Source organism: Alligator mississippiensis, chromosome 7 (assembly GCF_030867095.1).
Source record: "Alligator mississippiensis isolate rAllMis1 chromosome 7, rAllMis1, whole genome shotgun sequence".
NCBI classification, from domain to species: Eukaryota; Metazoa; Chordata; order Crocodylia; family Alligatoridae; genus Alligator; species Alligator mississippiensis.
The window spans coordinates 41,857,864-41,874,365 of record NC_081830.1 but is presented as its reverse complement, the minus strand read 5'-3'; the positions used below and the strand labels follow the sequence as shown (position 1 = coordinate 41,874,365).

At 43.1% G+C, this 16,502-nt stretch overlaps 1 protein-coding gene across 1 annotated transcript in view; it reads left to right on the top strand.

Moving 5' to 3' along the window:
- The window catches only part of KLHL6 (kelch like family member 6), a 37,725-nt gene that overhangs the window by 4,707 nt on the left and 16,516 nt on the right, over positions 1-16,502 (top strand). The window contains exons 2-4 of the mRNA XM_006266681.3: positions 3,192-3,357; positions 10,916-11,365; positions 14,615-14,852. Coding sequence (XP_006266743.1) covers positions 3,192-3,357; positions 10,916-11,365; positions 14,615-14,852 — 854 coding nt within the window. The remainder of the gene's footprint in view (positions 1-3,191; positions 3,358-10,915; positions 11,366-14,614; positions 14,853-16,502) is intronic.

The window sequence follows — 16,502 nt, the reverse complement described above, 5'->3', positions numbered from 1 at the left end:
AGAAGTAAGAACACCCACTGGACAGCTTTCCTTGGAAACATGTTATCCACACACCTTCTGCTCAAAGTCTCTGCCTTAATTGCAGAAAAGGGGGTGAGAGGGAGGTTGTTTTGTTTTTACAAGAGTTAGTTATCTTGCTGTAAGATCCTGATATAGAAAACAGAACAAGTTAATTAGCTAGGAAAGGCATGTATGCTTCATTCACCATTCACTAACATCACTGGAAGAACTTCAGTGCCTTGTCTTTACTGGGATTTTGCAGTGAGATAGCTAATACCCATTAGTTATATCACTTAAAAAAACACACCTGCTTTTGCAAGAAGGACATGGCTAAAGGCTTTCTCATGACATACTCTTCTTTTAACATGGTACATGACATATTTCTCACTTATCTAGCCTTGGTGGTTCTAGGGTAATGAGGGGATAAAATTACACTTGAGAATTGCACATATTTTCCCATGGCTCTAGATAAAAGAGGACTCAAGTACTTCTGATCTTACTCTTGTGCCAGTTTCTAAACAAGATGAAATCACATGGTCTCGGTGTGCTGCCTGAAAGCAGCAAACTAGATCAGCATGATCAGCAGGTGATTTGAAGTTCAGGAGCCAACATTACATTAAGAATATAAAACCATTCTCACCTTACAGAAGGAAGCAAAACTTCTGGAAAGGATTTACTGATGGATTTAAAAAATAAGTGGGGAAAAATGTACTGTATTTATGATCATCTAATAGCTCTCAGGGAGAAAAATATATTTAGGAAGCTTTTAGGTAATTTTGTAGTTTATATTCCCACAGAATGCTCAGGGATGATTAAGTGCAAGGGTCTCGCCTTTCAAATACAACATTAACAATGTAAGGAAATCACCAACTAAGGCAACATTAACAGCCTGGTGAGCCATCATTTAGACTTGTTATCACCCAGATGCCCTTATACATGCTCTCTTCATCTTCACAGCAGATTCCATGAACTTCCCCAGTTGCCCCTCACTAGAGTCCACTCCTCTGCCCAGGAGTCACCTTTAGCAGTGATACTCCAGAAGCAGCTGCTTCCCATGACCGGATTCCAATGGTAGCCCTAATGCAACAAACTTCAGTGTCTGTTAGACTGGGACTTCTCTGTTGGTGGGGGTGGAAGTAGGTGTGTGTGTGTGTGTGTGTGTGTGTGTGTGTGTGTGTGTGTGTGTGTGTGTGTGTGTGTGTGTGTGTGTGTGTGTGCGCGCGCACGCGCGCGCACATGTGCCTGGGCCTACACTGATGGGAAGGTAGGAGCGGCACAGGGGTAAGTAATGGAGTTGCGGTATACAGCTGGAAAGTGGGACTGAATACAAGAGCTCCTCTTGGGGATCCTGGCTGATACAAATTGTTCTCTCTGGTCCCAGCTCTATTACTAGACAGTTCACTCTATTACAGTTCACTGGCACAATGGGCAACCTGTCTCTTTAGTTCAATGAAGTCTCTATCTACCCTTAATCCAATTCCTGGTCCTTCCATATGAAAGAGGAAGAAGTTCCTTGCATCTCTCTGTCTTCCGCACCTGACACATAAAGCTCTTAATATCTGTAAAGTGCTTCAAGAAGCTTAGATAAAAAGCAGTCTGTCACTATCATTATAATTTTAATAGTTCTATTTCAGCCACTTATCTACAGAATTTCAGCTTCTGATGCAAGGGTAGACCATTACTTTAAGCAGTTTACACCTTAACAATGCAATTTAATGAAACGTTACTGCATTTCCTCAGCCTGGATGACATGCAGCACAGCATATATGGTAGGGCTGTGTGAAGCTTCGGTCCCTGATTCGATTTGGTGGAGATTCAGCTTGATTCAGTGGCCAAATCTCCAAATCGAATCAGAGGACCCTTTAATCCCTCCAAATCGAATCAGAACCCTCTGAACTGATTCAGAGAGATTCGGAAAGATTCAGAGATTTGGACATAGAGACAGCTTTAAATGTTTTTTCTACATACCTCTAGGTAACAGGGGCTCGTGACTGCTGTGATGCTAGGGTGCACGGAGCATCTCACAGAAGCACAGGGGGCTCCCCAGCGCTCTCAGCAGCAGACCTGGAAATGGACCAGAAGCACTTTCAGGTCTGCTGGGGAGTGTGCTGCCTCCCCCCCCCCCCCCCCAAATGCTCCCCGGGCTCGGGGACTGGTGCCTTCTAGGTCTGGGGAGGCACCTGGGGTCCCCCTGTAGCCAATTGCCAAGCCAGGGAGGCACAGTGGGGACCCACAGCATGCTCCCCAGCAGACCTGGAAGTGGACCAGAAGTACTTCCAGTCCACTTCTAGGTTCGCCGCCAAGCACATGGAGGGCCCCCCTGCACTCCTGTGGGACACTCCATGTGCCCCAGCATCGCAGTGATCACGAGCCATGCCTGCTACCTCAAGGTATGTAGATAAAACTTTTAAAGCTATGTCTGAATCAGCATCGAATCTTCAGATTCGGATTCAGCCAAATCAAATCAGGGACAGTGATCCGAATCAATGAACTGAATCACTGTCCCTGATTCAGGCTGAATCTGAATCAGATAAGGCCCACTTTGGACACCCCTAATATGTAGCATATCTCCAACTTGCTGACTCCCACTTCATCAGGTGCTCCTTGAAGTGGGCTCCTTGCACTAACAAATGTAAATTTGCTTTGTCAGATTCAACAGTAAAAAATATGAAAGCAACTGACAAAGATTGTTCTTTGAAACTTTGCTACAGTGTTAATTGTGTAAAAGACAAAGCAAGAGAATGGATTCTGCACTGAGATGACATAACGATACTCACAGGCTACAGACAGACATTGCATTTGTCCTGAGTGAAATAATTTTATTCTGGGGTAAAGTGCAATTGTTCAGATGTTCATGTACACTGTCCCAGGACAAACCCTAAGAAGGGGTCTGTGATAAAGTGCTAAGTTTGTCCCAGGACATCACAAAGCATGCATGAATGGTTGTCTCAGGAAACAATGGCAGAAAAGTGGCAGTGCATTTACCTGCTAACTAACCCCTGATTGGAAGAGCAATGTGTGTACATGCCAATCTCTGGACTTTTTTGTTCCAGGACAAACACAAGTACAACTTGTCCCAGCACAAATGTAACATCTGTTCCTAGCCACAAGGTTACATCTGCATAATTAAGTTGTTCAGAATGCCTAGTGCTTCCTGGGTCATAGCAACAACCGAATGATTCTTCTTTCAGAGCCATGTTTTGCAATGATTTAAAAGAGAAGTATGAAGAAAAAATCATAATTAAAGGAGTTGATGCAGAGACCATGCAAATACTCTTGGACTATACTTACACCAGCAAGGTGTTGATCACAAAGCAAAATGTACAGAAAGTCTTGGAAGCAGCCAGCCTTTTCCAGGTGAGTGCAAATGTACTTTCAACATACAGATAATGTAAGCACATTTACAGGACACCGTAGTTCAGCACATTGGTCAATGCCCTGCTTACCTCTTTGATCTGTCATCTTCCCAAAGATCTCTTGTTTTATATATTATTTTTATAGTGGCACAAATAATAGCTGCATTGTGTTAATACTGAGAAAAAAGGTAATCTCTGTCCCAAAGAATATGAATGTGCTGATTGAAAGGCTGTGGTAATACACTCTTAGTGGGACCCTGATTCAGAGAAAAGTATACAAGGCCCATGTTATGCAAAGAGTCAGCTCAGACTATCATAACAGTTCCTTCCAGCATAAAACCTATGAATCAAACAAATGTAAAACTTAGAGGATTATATTAACCTACTGCCCTTTGGGATACTGGGAGTTGATAATTACTCTGGAGGCAGGTGCTAGTCATGAAGGGCTCCCTGAAATGACTATCATACACAAAAGTTAACTTAATTGTGATAAAAGGTCTCTATCCTATCCACTCTCTCCCATACTCCAAGGCCTGAGTGGAACAATTTATTGACATTTTCAGCATTCCAATATGGCAAACAGATTAAATAAAAAAAACCCCATGTTTTTAACATGGCAAATTTTATGTACTATTTCTTTTTCTCCTGATGTTTGTTTCCTTGGAGTCACTTTTCAGGAGTTTCTTTGACACTGGGCGGGGGCATTGAAAGTTATTTAATAAAATTGGAGATTCTGATGTTGTCAGCTGAATTCAGGAGTTGACCTTTAAGAAAAGCAGAGGCCTTTAAGAAAAACAGAAATGTTTAAGGTGAAGTACTAACTATTGGTGTCAATCTTTAAGAAATTCTGGGTGCAGACAGAAGTGACAATTTTTGATCTGACCACAAAAAGCAGTGACTAAACACAAGTGCACAGCTGCAAACAGTTAAAAAATGGCCGACTGGGTGAAAATCTGACCACTCATTGCATGAGGTATCAGATAAAGATGTTACAAAATGTAGTGTCTTTTGTAACTTATGTCTGTGGAGCTCCCAGCCTGTCACTGTTTTCAGAATGGGAGGGAGAAAAGGGAGCAGAGGGAGTTCAGTTTGAGGGTTTTTCCACCCCTCCCTGGAGGGTGGGGCAGGTGTATTGCAGCCCCCTTGAGGTTGGGGCAGGAGGGGGGCTCCAATTCACCCATGCCACCCTTCAGCAGTAGCTGTGGAGCTCCAAGAATGACCTCCTTCTGCTTCCTTTTCTCCCTCCCATTTTGAAAACAGGGAGCACTGGCAGAGAACCTGGCCATTGCTGAAAAACAAGCAAAAACATTTGAAAAAGTACAAATGCTTCCTTTCAACATTTTCAAGGTGAAGTATTTCATGTTTTCCAAATAAAGCAACATTTGGGTTAGAAATATCCTTCAATTTACTTAAAAACTTTTATAGCTTTAAAATGTGTGAATCTGAAACCAAATTTTTCCTTTAACCCAAACAAGTTTTTTGTGGTTTTGATGACGATGAAAATTTTAAGAAATGTCTATTTTGAATTGACTTGAAGTAAATGGCTTTTTATTTCAGTTTCTGGATTTTGAACAGAAAATCCAGTTATTCTCACATTTGCAGTTAACATGCCACAGTGCACAACATTCCACATTTTCTAAATTTATTCTTTTCTCTTTTTTTGGTGTCATTTTATTAATCTCTTTGCTTTGAAATCTGCCACACCCTTTTTCTATGTACAGTGACTTGTTACTGCTTCCAGTGTCTTAGCTGCATCTTTATGCTGTAGCAGAAAACTTGCCTTAGGGCTTCTGCTGGTTTTTAATTGTAAGCAATATGCATCACACCTCTTTATTAGCATGGCTTAGATTAAGTGTCATATCTACTTCCATTAGAATAGCTAAGAGGTAGGAAAGAGCTAACAGGGAAGCAAGCTGCTGTGTAGATGCAAAGAAAACAGTATTCTCACTGAGGTTATAGATAGTAGGGCTGTGTGAAATGGCACCATTCTGTTTTGCCTTGAGTTTCAAGGTTTTGACGGAACAGCGTTTTCTATCAAATTTCATTTTGATTTGAAACACCTGTTCTGTTTTGCTTCATTGAAACAGTGAGGCTGTTTCAACTCTGTTTTAACATTTCGCTAAATCAGCTGGGGCCCGATCTTATGCCAGGGATGTGAACTCAGCCCAGTTGGACTAACTTCCCGTCCCCAGCCTGATGGTGGTGCTGGGGAGGGGAACTCAGCCCAGCTGGGCTGATTTCCTTTTCCCAGCCCTATCCAGCTGGGAATGGAAACTCAGCCCAGCTGGACTGACGTCCCATCCTCCATTTCAACTATGGTTGAAATGTTTTGACTTTTGAAACGTTTCGACCAGCCTAGTTTTGTTTTGAGACTGTTTCAAAGCCCTTTGTTTCGTTTTGATTTTGCTGTTTCGACCTCGAGATGAGTTGAAACAGTGTCAAAATGAAACGGCCAGCAAAATTTCACACAGCCCTAATAGATATGCCAGCTGTGACCAGAAGCTCCATGGCTGGGATACCGGAACCACCTGATAAAGCATCCAATATACTGAGGTGCCAGGTCTTCTTTTCTCTGAATGCTCTAATCACAGCAGGATTGTTCTGCATAAACCAGCATTTGAATAAGGGGTAATGTGAAGATAGTTACTTCTCCTGAAAACTTTTTCTAATATAATTTGCTGTAGTTATCCCTATGCACCTTTTATTAGGGCATTAAACCCTAGATTCTAGGGTATACGCGCCTACTTTTTTATAGTCCCAGTCGGATGGCAACAGTGATTACATCCTAGCACTAAGTAGCCATGTTTGTTTGGAAATGGTTACTCACCACAACAAAGCAATATTCTAGGCTGATACTAGTTCTCTTGTAACCATCATGACAGGTGGATAGTTCTGGATAAACAAGAGCTAGTACACAAATATACATATTTTCAGTTTAAACTGAGGGGGCCAAAGCCTGGGGTTTGTCCAATACACTCCGTTCTGGGGCTGCTGTGTGTAGGGTGTATCCTATGTATTTGCTACTGCTAATGGCCCCTATAGCTATAGCCTCACCCAAAAACTAGCACAATAAAGGGCCGCTGGCTGTGCTTTATTTCCTCAGCCATGATTAGAGGATTAGCCTGGGAATCAGCCATTCCTCCTGAGACTGGATATGCTTTGTCCATAGCCAGAATGGAAGGCTGGTTTAGGACAGGGTGCAAGGTCTGGTCTAGCATGTTCTGCATAAGCAAAGCAATTAGGAAATCTTCAGCCAGTTGGCTCTCCTTTTATATGGGCTCTGGCCAGGAAAGGCCTTGCTGCTGGCGCTACTCTGCTAGGCACCCTGGGATAAAGCAGAAACAAACAAAAACTTAAAATGTTATTGATTGGTAAGGCCAAGTGAAGACTGAACCAGGCAGGCAAAGAATTTCTGCCTTAAGATTCCGTGCTATAAGGGGCATTAGGATGAGAAGGGCCTAATTACTAAGGAAATCATTCTCAAGGAACACAACGCTTGGGGTGGAATGAAGTGGGTTTCTCACCACAGACTGAAAATGTACCCAAGGTAATCAGTGCACAGCTGGAGGAACCCAGGAGGCTGAGGATACTTGTTATCTCTTGTGTCCACTTAATCTTCAGGCACAGCAAGATTAACTGAAGCATCCTCAAGAAGGTGGTACTGATGTTTAGTTGGATTCTTTTAAAAATTAAATCTCTGATGAAACTGGGGAATCCAGACAGTGGGATCTGAAGCAACAGGGAGAGGAAAAAGCATGGGGATATGGAACTATGAAAAGGAGAAATTCCCACTTAATACAATTTTGAACTTTTATACTTAAGCCTGTCCCTGGTGTGAGATTTGCTTCCTGCAGAAAGACCACATACTTCTGCAGTGTTATGTCAATAAATATAACTGAAGCATAATTAATAGTGCCCTTATGTTCTTCTCATTCACTTGGACACCTTTTCTAATAAAAAGGTAGAGCCAATTTGTGTATGGATACTGTATAGAATCGATTATATATAAGCAGAGTATAGTGGCTAGACCAAAGGAGGGAATGTCATCAGTCCTGAGTTTTATCCCAGCTCTGAGTGATTTGGTGAGCAATCTTTGTAAAGGTACTCATCATCTTTGTGCCCCATTATCCCCATCCCCAAAAGGAGGATAATACTGCCTCGTGTCATAGAGGGCAGGAGTAGTTACAAAGTGCTTTTCAGATCCTCAGAGGAAAGGTTTTTATTGTAAGTGCAAAGTACTAGTATTAACAGAAACTGGGAGCTCAAACTAGAAATACAACAGCACTAGGATGGGAAAGGAAGAATGGAAGCTACAGAAATCTAGAAGGGAACTATTGCATGTTTCTGACACTGATGGGATGACAGCAGTAGCAACCACCATAGTGTTTTGATTTTTAGTGCACCCTTGTTCATCAGTCAGTTGCATTTCTCTAAAGTCTTGACCACATGTAAATGTAAAACAGGAACTAGGTAGCGTGTAACCAGTGCCTGTTGCATTTCAACTTTGGTAAACAGTCTAAAAGTGTCAACAGGACACGGATTTGACCAGAAGACTATACTCTAATTACTGAAACAGCTCTAAATAAGACAGCATTTAAAAATGGCTTTTCTGTGTTTCACTTCTCTCTTTCCCCTATAATTACAGTTATGCAATGTTCATTTTGGTGACCAAATACGTTAACATGGCCATTTTGTTAACAATGGACAGAAAAAATTAAGGATGCTTCCCCCACTACTGCAGAGTGTCTCTTTTTATTAAGTTTAGTGAATTTTATTTTGTACCTAACAGGATATGAGCTGAAACACCTTTATCTTACTTTCATTTTAAATCACCAAGACAAGGAAAAGTGAGATATGAGATGTCACCAGCAATCAGTTTTGCTCATAAAGGGTTGCCCATTTGCTGAGATAAACACTGACTGCATCCCCACATATAGGGGGTGTGCAGTTGCTGGAGCAAAAATAGTGGCAGCACAAATTTATGCTGTTGCTTTTTGCCACTGCACATGCCCCTGCACGTGGGGTTGGTGTGGGGCAAATTGTCTTGGGTGGGGTGGGGGAGGCTGGGGCCAGCACCTGTGCTGGGGCCCAGCAACCTTACCTGGGATGCTGGGGGCCTCTCGCAGCAGCAGCGGCAGCGATCTGGCTACTCAGAGCCTAGCCAGTCACCAGTGTGGCTCTGGTCAGCCAGGCCCTGGTCAGCCAGGCTCTCTGCGAAGTAGCAGTACAGGGAACGCCTGCATATGCAGCATGTGTAGTGTGTGGCACCACAGACTAGATGTCTATGCTTATATGGATGTGCCCTTAGCGGCTATCTTTCTCATGCTGTAGGCAGTGGCAAAATGCCCATAGATTTTAAAGCCCTTGGAGATTAGCTGGATTGGCTGGATTAGCTCAAATATAATGGTGATGAACAAAAGCTAAGAATCCCATCAGTAGTTGTATTGCTTTATTTCCGGAATTGTTTCCTTTCCTTTAAAGGGTACTGTCAACTTGGAAATCATGTTATATGGTTTGTTTAATCTAATACATGTTTTCAAAGTGGATTGGAGAATTTTTATTGCCAATGGCCAGTCTTGCCTCCTGACCCATCCACCAGTATGATAACGTCAAGCTCGGGCTCTATGCTGAGAATGAAATTCTCAGACTCTGAGCTCAGGGATTCACAAACTTCTTCTTCCATGCTAGGAATTTCCCCACCAGGTGTAACACTGGAAAGTTAGCAGCCACCTGCTGTACACCTGACTTAATTCTGCTCTCACCTGGCAGGCTGGAAGACGTAGAGGTAGAAAGGTCTGAAGCTGTGTGAGCTTTGTCTATGCTAACTCTTCCCTTGTAGCTCCCACAGGTGGAGATGTACTGTTGGCAGCAATGTTGGAAAGTCTGTCGCATAAACTTAGTGGGTGTTTCTACCAGAAGCAAAGCAGTAGAGCTAAAACGATTTTCGAGTGTAGGGGCTAGGGAAGACTGTTATGGGAAGAACCCTCTTCTTTGCTTCCCAGACCTTTGCTCCTGCCTACAGAGAAATGGAAATTTGGGGAAGGGAGGGGGGAAAGGCAGAGGGGGGCCCTTTATCCCCTGCATGCCAGGAGGTAATGAACATTTGTCAGGCCAGGGAGACCAGCTCTTTTCTTCCCCAGCCTGAAGCAGAGGGGAAAGAGAACAAGAGCCTGGGACAACAGAAACTTTTAGTTTCTAAGCGCTCTGCAGCTCTTGGGGAGGGACTCAGAAGTAGGGAGGGCTTATCTCTGTGGTGATGATGCTGTTGCTGATTATTAGACAGGCAGGGACATGCAGAGAGGGAGGGGCTGTGGGAGGAGGACGACTGAGCAACATTTGATAGCACTGATCTTGGGCCCCATCTGCTTTCCCTCCCAGAAAAGACCCTTTTTACACATCAAAGCAGAGGAATAGGCTTCTAAAAATTTCAAGATTTTTTTTCATTCAGGTCATGTTAGTTAAAGGATGCTCATGTTTTTATAGACTGGTTAAAACACTGTTGAATAAAGGGCAATTGCTCTCTGAATTAAGCTTTCTCCTCTAGAGCTCAGATCTGGCTCTTGTCAGAAGGGAAAACTAAATTTGATGGTCTTGTCACCAAACCAGCACACAGATGTCAGGCCTGGAACAGCACAGGACTCCATCTGTTCTCTTTCCAAACTCAGACAATTCATTTTATTCTTTCATGTACCACTGCAGAGGCTTGGAATTCTTTCCTTCTCCGTGTGTACCAGCTGGTTGCCTCCCCTTCATACAGACCCTTCATTAAAACTCACTGTCTGCTGTAAGGCCCTTCAAGTACCAACAGTCTGGATATTAGAGGTGATGGGTATCAGCAGCTCCCACTGACATTAACTGGCATAGCAAGTGCTCAGTACTTCTTGATATCAGGTCTCGATGACCAGCAGCTTTTGTACTTTGTAGGTCTGGCCTATATTGTTTTTGCCTGATTTAGATTGCAAGCTTCTTGAAGCAGGGGCCACGAGTTATGTATTTGCACAGCACCAAGTTACTCCCCAAATAAATAACATGCAAGAAGAATAGTGTCATAGATAAAGCTTAGACTAAGGCTAAGGAAACCCAGGTTTAATGCTTAGCTTATTAGCCCACAGACTCCTCATGCAACATTAGGCAAGTCAACTGTGTGCTCCTCATCTATAAAACTGGTTATTTCCTTACCTCAGGGAAGTGCTATGAGAACAGAATCTGCTCATGACCAGGAGGTGGTCAAACACCAAACACCACAGCATTTCTCTATCAAATCCCTCCTTAGAACTCTTCTTTGCCATGATACCTAAAGTGCTTTAGTAGCTGATGTGCTATGACAACTCCCTGTTATGCTGACTACTGCTGCCCCATTTTTTCCTTGTGTTCCCCTACTGTCTATTTCCACCTGTTGTCTCTTAGATTGTAAGCTGTATGTGGCAGGGAACATTTGTGTCCCACATTTTTACAGGGCTTAGCACAGTGGGATCCTGTCCCATAAGAGGGGCTAAGTGCCCCTACAATACAAACCTATAATAAATGGACAATACCTTACAAGCTCCTTGTGTCTGCAGTTTCTGCGGATGGTAGATGCATGTGCCAGTTTTCTCACTGAAGCCCTCCAACCGGAAAACTGTGTTGGGATTCTGAGGTTGGCTGATGCCCATTCTCTAGATAGCCTGAAGATGCATGTCCAGAACTACATTATCCAGAACTTCACTCAAGTGCTAAACTATGAAGAGTTCCTGGAGCTCCCAGCTGATGTTCTCTACAACACACTAAAGAGTGATGACCTCTACGTCACTGAGGAGGCACAGGTATTTGAGACAGTGATGAACTGGATTCGTTACAAAGAGTCTGAAAGGTTCCCTCTTCTGCCCTTTGTTCTTGAGCATGTGCGGCTACCGCTTTTGGATCCCTGGTATTTTGTAGAGACTGTTGAAGCTGATCAACTTATCAGGCAGTCTCCTGATGTCTTCCCTCTGCTTCAAGAAGCAAGGATGTACCATCTGTCAGGCAATGAGGTGAGTAAACAGGATGCTTAGGAAATTGGAGGGACGGTGTGGAACCAATGCTGATAAAGCATGATTCTGAGTGATGCTCCCGTGTCTTTTGGTGGTAGAAAAAAATACCTCTGAGGTGTATTATCTTGAGTTGCATTAGTTAACTAGACTTAGCCACAAGATGGATGCCCCCATGTCAAGAAGATGTATATGTGTATGCTCCAATGTGGCTTAATTTAAGTTGACTTAGTTAAATTGCCTTATTTTATGTCAACTTAGTATATATATATGCACCCAGAGACTAACTGGTTCCAGTTAGAAACTAACTAAAGAGGCATGAGCTTGTGTAGACAACAGACTACTTCATCAGATTTGTGTCTGATCTTCATCAGATCTGACAAAGTAGATTGCTGCTTACAAAAGCTCATGCCTCTCTGAATCAGCTAGTTTCTAAAGGCATCTTTACATGTGCTCCAGGGAGGATGCTGAATACCTGAAATGTGGAGGCTGCTGGAGCGTGCTAATTAGCATGCTCCAGCAGACTTGATTAATTGAGTCTGCTTTGATGTGCTGTAATTACAGTACATCAGAGCAGCACCTGCACGTGTACAGGCACCCTATGGTGGTGGCTCCCAACCAGGATGCCACAAAACCCTTTTAGGGGTGACCTGGCATGGGCACTGCCATTGCCGCAGCTGCTAAAGCCAGGTGGAACTGCATCTGCAAAGCCAGGTCAGCAAGTGCCTGCTTTTGCCACAGCTTTTCCTAGTCTGACTTCAAAGGTGTGTCCTGGAAACAGGCAAGGAGGTAGATGGAACTGTCCTGCTTCCTCTGTTTCTGGGAGGAGCATATGGGACCAGACTGGGAAAGGCAGTGGCAAGAGTGGGTGCTCCAGTCCACACCTACTTCCTGATTTGGCTCTGCAGGCACAGTTACACCTGGCTGGGGTGGTAACAGCACCTTGCTAGAGAACCACTGCTGTTAGGATGGGAGAATTCACTGATGTACTGACAGCATATGGTATTTCTGTGTTTATGTTAAAATATATATATTAAAAAAGAAAAAACTGTTCATTATGGCAAATGTTGCTCCAACTCAGACATTGCCTGCCTTTTAAAAGTGTCCACAACCTTGCTTTCTGTAAATCCAAAAGGTAAGAAATGTGTTACATCAGATAGGACAAATCAGGTCAATTAGAATTAATTTAATTCAATATTTTACATTTAGTCCCACTTATAACAATTCTATTCATATCAATGGGAATCTCACAAAGAGAAAAAGTGTGTGTGGGAGAAAACACTTTATTTGCCGTCTAGCCCCCCCAATGCCTATGCACCTCTGCATCTGGCTCCAGGCAGTGCCCCGTGTTGGGACTCAGATAGGGGGAGCAGCAGGATCTGGAGCTCCTGGGAACCCAGATATCCAGGCCACATTCCCCACCACTCCCAAAGTGAACCCAGGTGTCCAGCCCCATCCTGCAACATGAAACACAGTCGTCCTGGACTCAGACCTGTCCAGGGAACCCAGGCACCCAGGCACCATGCCCCAGCAGGGGGAGGATGAGAAGGTATAATGTCTACATCTGTTGGTTACTGAAGAATCTCTATTGTGAAATGGAGGATTTTGTCTTATTCATTAATTAGCACATGGTTCTGCACCATACCCATGTGCTTAAACAACTATTCAGAGTGCCATACAAAGCGTCATAGGCAGACAAGGTTCCTTGGGTGAATTTGATATCTTTTATTAGACCAACTCAAATGGTTGGAGAATAGTTATTAAGCAAGCTTCCGGGTTCAAAAACCCTTCGTCAGGCTAAGGAAGCTTCAGCAGTTGGTGTGTGCTCTGACGAAGGGTTTTTGAACCCGAAAGCTTGCTTAATAACTATTCTCTAACCATTTGAGTTGGTCTAATAAAAGATATCAAATTCACCCAAGGAACCTTGTCTGTCTATGTCCTTAGACCAACACGGCTACAACCCAAACCCCTGCAACATACAAAGCATCAGGCATAGACCTGGCTCAGTCCACTTGTTATAGGCTGTGGAGGAAGTGGAATTGCCGACTTGCCTTTCCTGCCTGGAAACTAATGCTTTGGTTGCCTCTCTTGGCCCAGAAAAGAGGGTCACCGGGGTCAAAACTGCACAACTCTACGTGTATGTGTGCACTTTTCCTAGCCCGAGAAGAAGGCAGGAGGTAGTCAGAGGTATGCCATGAGTAGATATGGAAGAACCCAGTCATCAGCAGGGAGGAATTAGATACAGTCCCCAGGCAGGTGAGTCTGAACAGAACAGCACAAAACACAGGCAGACCCTGACTCCAGATACAGCTGGCAATTCAGGCCATCCTGCTTGTAACTTAGCATGAGTGGCCTAACACTGCCTTGCTAGAGACCAGAGAATAGTGTTCAATTTTAGCATCTGGCTGCCTGAGTCAACAGAAGATGGCAGTGCTGTAGTTGCTTTGTAAGCAGTGTCATCCACTCAACAAGAATGTGTCTGAATATTCAAGAGACAGAAAATTGATGGACTCCCAAAAGTCATGTCTAATGATGATGGCTAAGGTGACTTTGAGGCTAGTAGAGGGGTTAAAAAATTGGGATCCTCTGTGATAGATGCTGGGAGAACTCCTTGTAATTCAGTAAATAATACAGGGGAAACCCACAGAAGGGAATTTTACATTTGCATACACCCCCCATCTTTTTAATTTAGATAGTTTATGACAGTTTATAGAAACACTATGAATATTAAAAATAAAAAAAACCATCTAGTACTCTGAGAGGGCAGAAATTTCAAGAGAAGTAAAGGATGCATCCCTACAGCCTATAAACAAGCTTTCCTTGTAACAGCCACTGCATTCATTCCAATATGAATCATGAAGTACCTATTGGGAGATGGCCTGTGATGTCTCTTTTGCTGCAGATAAGATCCAGCTTGTTGTAAATGCCCATAAACTGAGAATCATGCCTCTGATCACTGTAAAGATCTTCTGAGGGCATTGACAATTTTCCTGTCTATAGAAAAAGACACTGTTCCGGGCATCTTCACAGTCTGTAAATGTAACTCAGAATTTTAGATTTGTGCATTGCATTGGTAGTTCCTGGCTAACCGCTGTGTTTGAGGAGGTGTTTCCAATGTACCACAGGTATAACTTGGTCAATGAACTGAATCACTTGCAGGCAAGTGACAGCTAATGACATTTTAGGGTCTGATGCTGTTTTCAGCCACAGGTGTGACATGTTGGGTATTCATTCTGTGTCACTTGTGTTCAGATTATTACAGAAAGAACAAAGCCCAGGATGCATGAGTTCCAGTCTGAGGTGTTTATGATCATTGGCGGTTGCACAAAAGATGAAAAGTTTGTAGCAGAAGTGACTTGCCTGGACCCCTTGAGGCGCAGCCGTTTGGAAGTGGCAAAATTACCAATCACAGAACAGGAAACAGAGAATGAGAATAAAAAATGGGTGGAGTTTGCATGTGTTACATTAAAAAATGAAGTCTACATATCAGGTAAGGAGCAAGGTAATGGTAGTGGAACTGGCAAAAGAGAAACAGGGTTATCATAAATAATGGAGGGCAAACAGTGACAGCTTTTGCACAGAACACCCTAGTCTATTTTGTAAATGGATTCAGACAATGGAGGAGTTCAGCATTTGCTTCTGAAGCAGGCTCCTTCCATACATTGCCATGAATGGAGGATAGGCCAAGCCTCCTCTAAAATAGTAAGAAGAGTACATTTTCAAACAAGTGCGTGCTTATATTAGCAGACATTGGGATAAGCTTCCAGTGCTAGTACAGAACAATGTCAGAAACCATAATTACAGAAAAACTTCCAATGCAGCATAAAAGCAGGGGTTATTACTTCAAAACATCTCTGAACATCCCATTAAGAATTCTGCTTGAATAAGCCAAAGTCAAGAGTTTGTAAACAGCAGTCATAATTATTTCATGTATGACTGAAGACCCTATTTTCAGGAGCTCTTCAACAGAGCATTATATGCGACTCCAAAAAATATCATTTGTTGAAAGCAAAGTTAATTGCCAAAGCCACTCTGAGGACCAAGGGTCCATCCATATGCCAGCAGTGTGAATGTTTCTTGTGAACATGATTTTTGAAGGATCCAGGAGAACAATTGAACTTCTATAACTACTTGCTTTAGAGAACACCCAAATGAATAGTGAAGGTGGTTATATATTGCTTATGGGATTGGAAATGCAATATCAAACCCTTTTTTCAAACTCACTAGTTCAAGTGCTGGTTGGACTGGCAGCATCTGGCAGCTGTTTTAATAACCTATTGAAAATGAGTTTGGTGATCTCATTCTATTTCCCAGGGACAAGGTGTCCAAAAACTCAAAACCACTATCATAACTGATGACAGTGAACACTCTGGTGGTCAGTCTAAGTAGAAAGGTTAAGGAGTGAAAAGGGACTATGGATTCATCCCCTCCCCCATCCCCAAAATGGAATGCAGGGTTGTTTCTACTCTGTGGATAGATATCCCTCAGCAGTTACTAATTGGCCTTCATTCCCAAACCCACTGTGAGTGAATCAGAATGGTGGACAAGGTGTGAATGCTTTGTCTAGAAGTGATGACTGGTTCATTTGCCTTTGTTTAAATGTCTTCCATCGCATTCTGCCTTTAAGGCTATGTGACTTTTTATTAGCTTACTTCACGTTGGTCTCTATGATCTCATAGTTCTGGGGCAAGGATTAATTCTCCTTCACTTCCAACTAGTTTTTAGGAAAAGAGATTTCCTTTTCATCCCATTATTAAATACAGTCTCATTTCTTCAGAGGTTCTCCCTCTGTTTAGAAGTCATTAACAGGGAAAGGGTCTAGGTCAACATGCTGGATGAAAATGTTTCACAAATTGGTGCCACCTCAGTCCTTCATATTTGTTGGGCTGAGAGGTCTTCTGATAGCTGACCTTCATCCCTCCACCTGTGCCCTTACCCCCCCCCCCCTTCCTGTTGTCTCTCCCCCTCAGCTCTGGCTCCTTTTCTGGTTTCTTTTTCCCTCCCTCCCTTTTACTGCTTCCATTCTGCTTCCAAACATATTTATACATGCCCTGTTATGAAAGAAAATTTCACTAAAATCATGTAGGCACTCAAGCTAAGTGTCACATTTCCCTCCTCCCTTCAGTTGCTCATTCCCCTT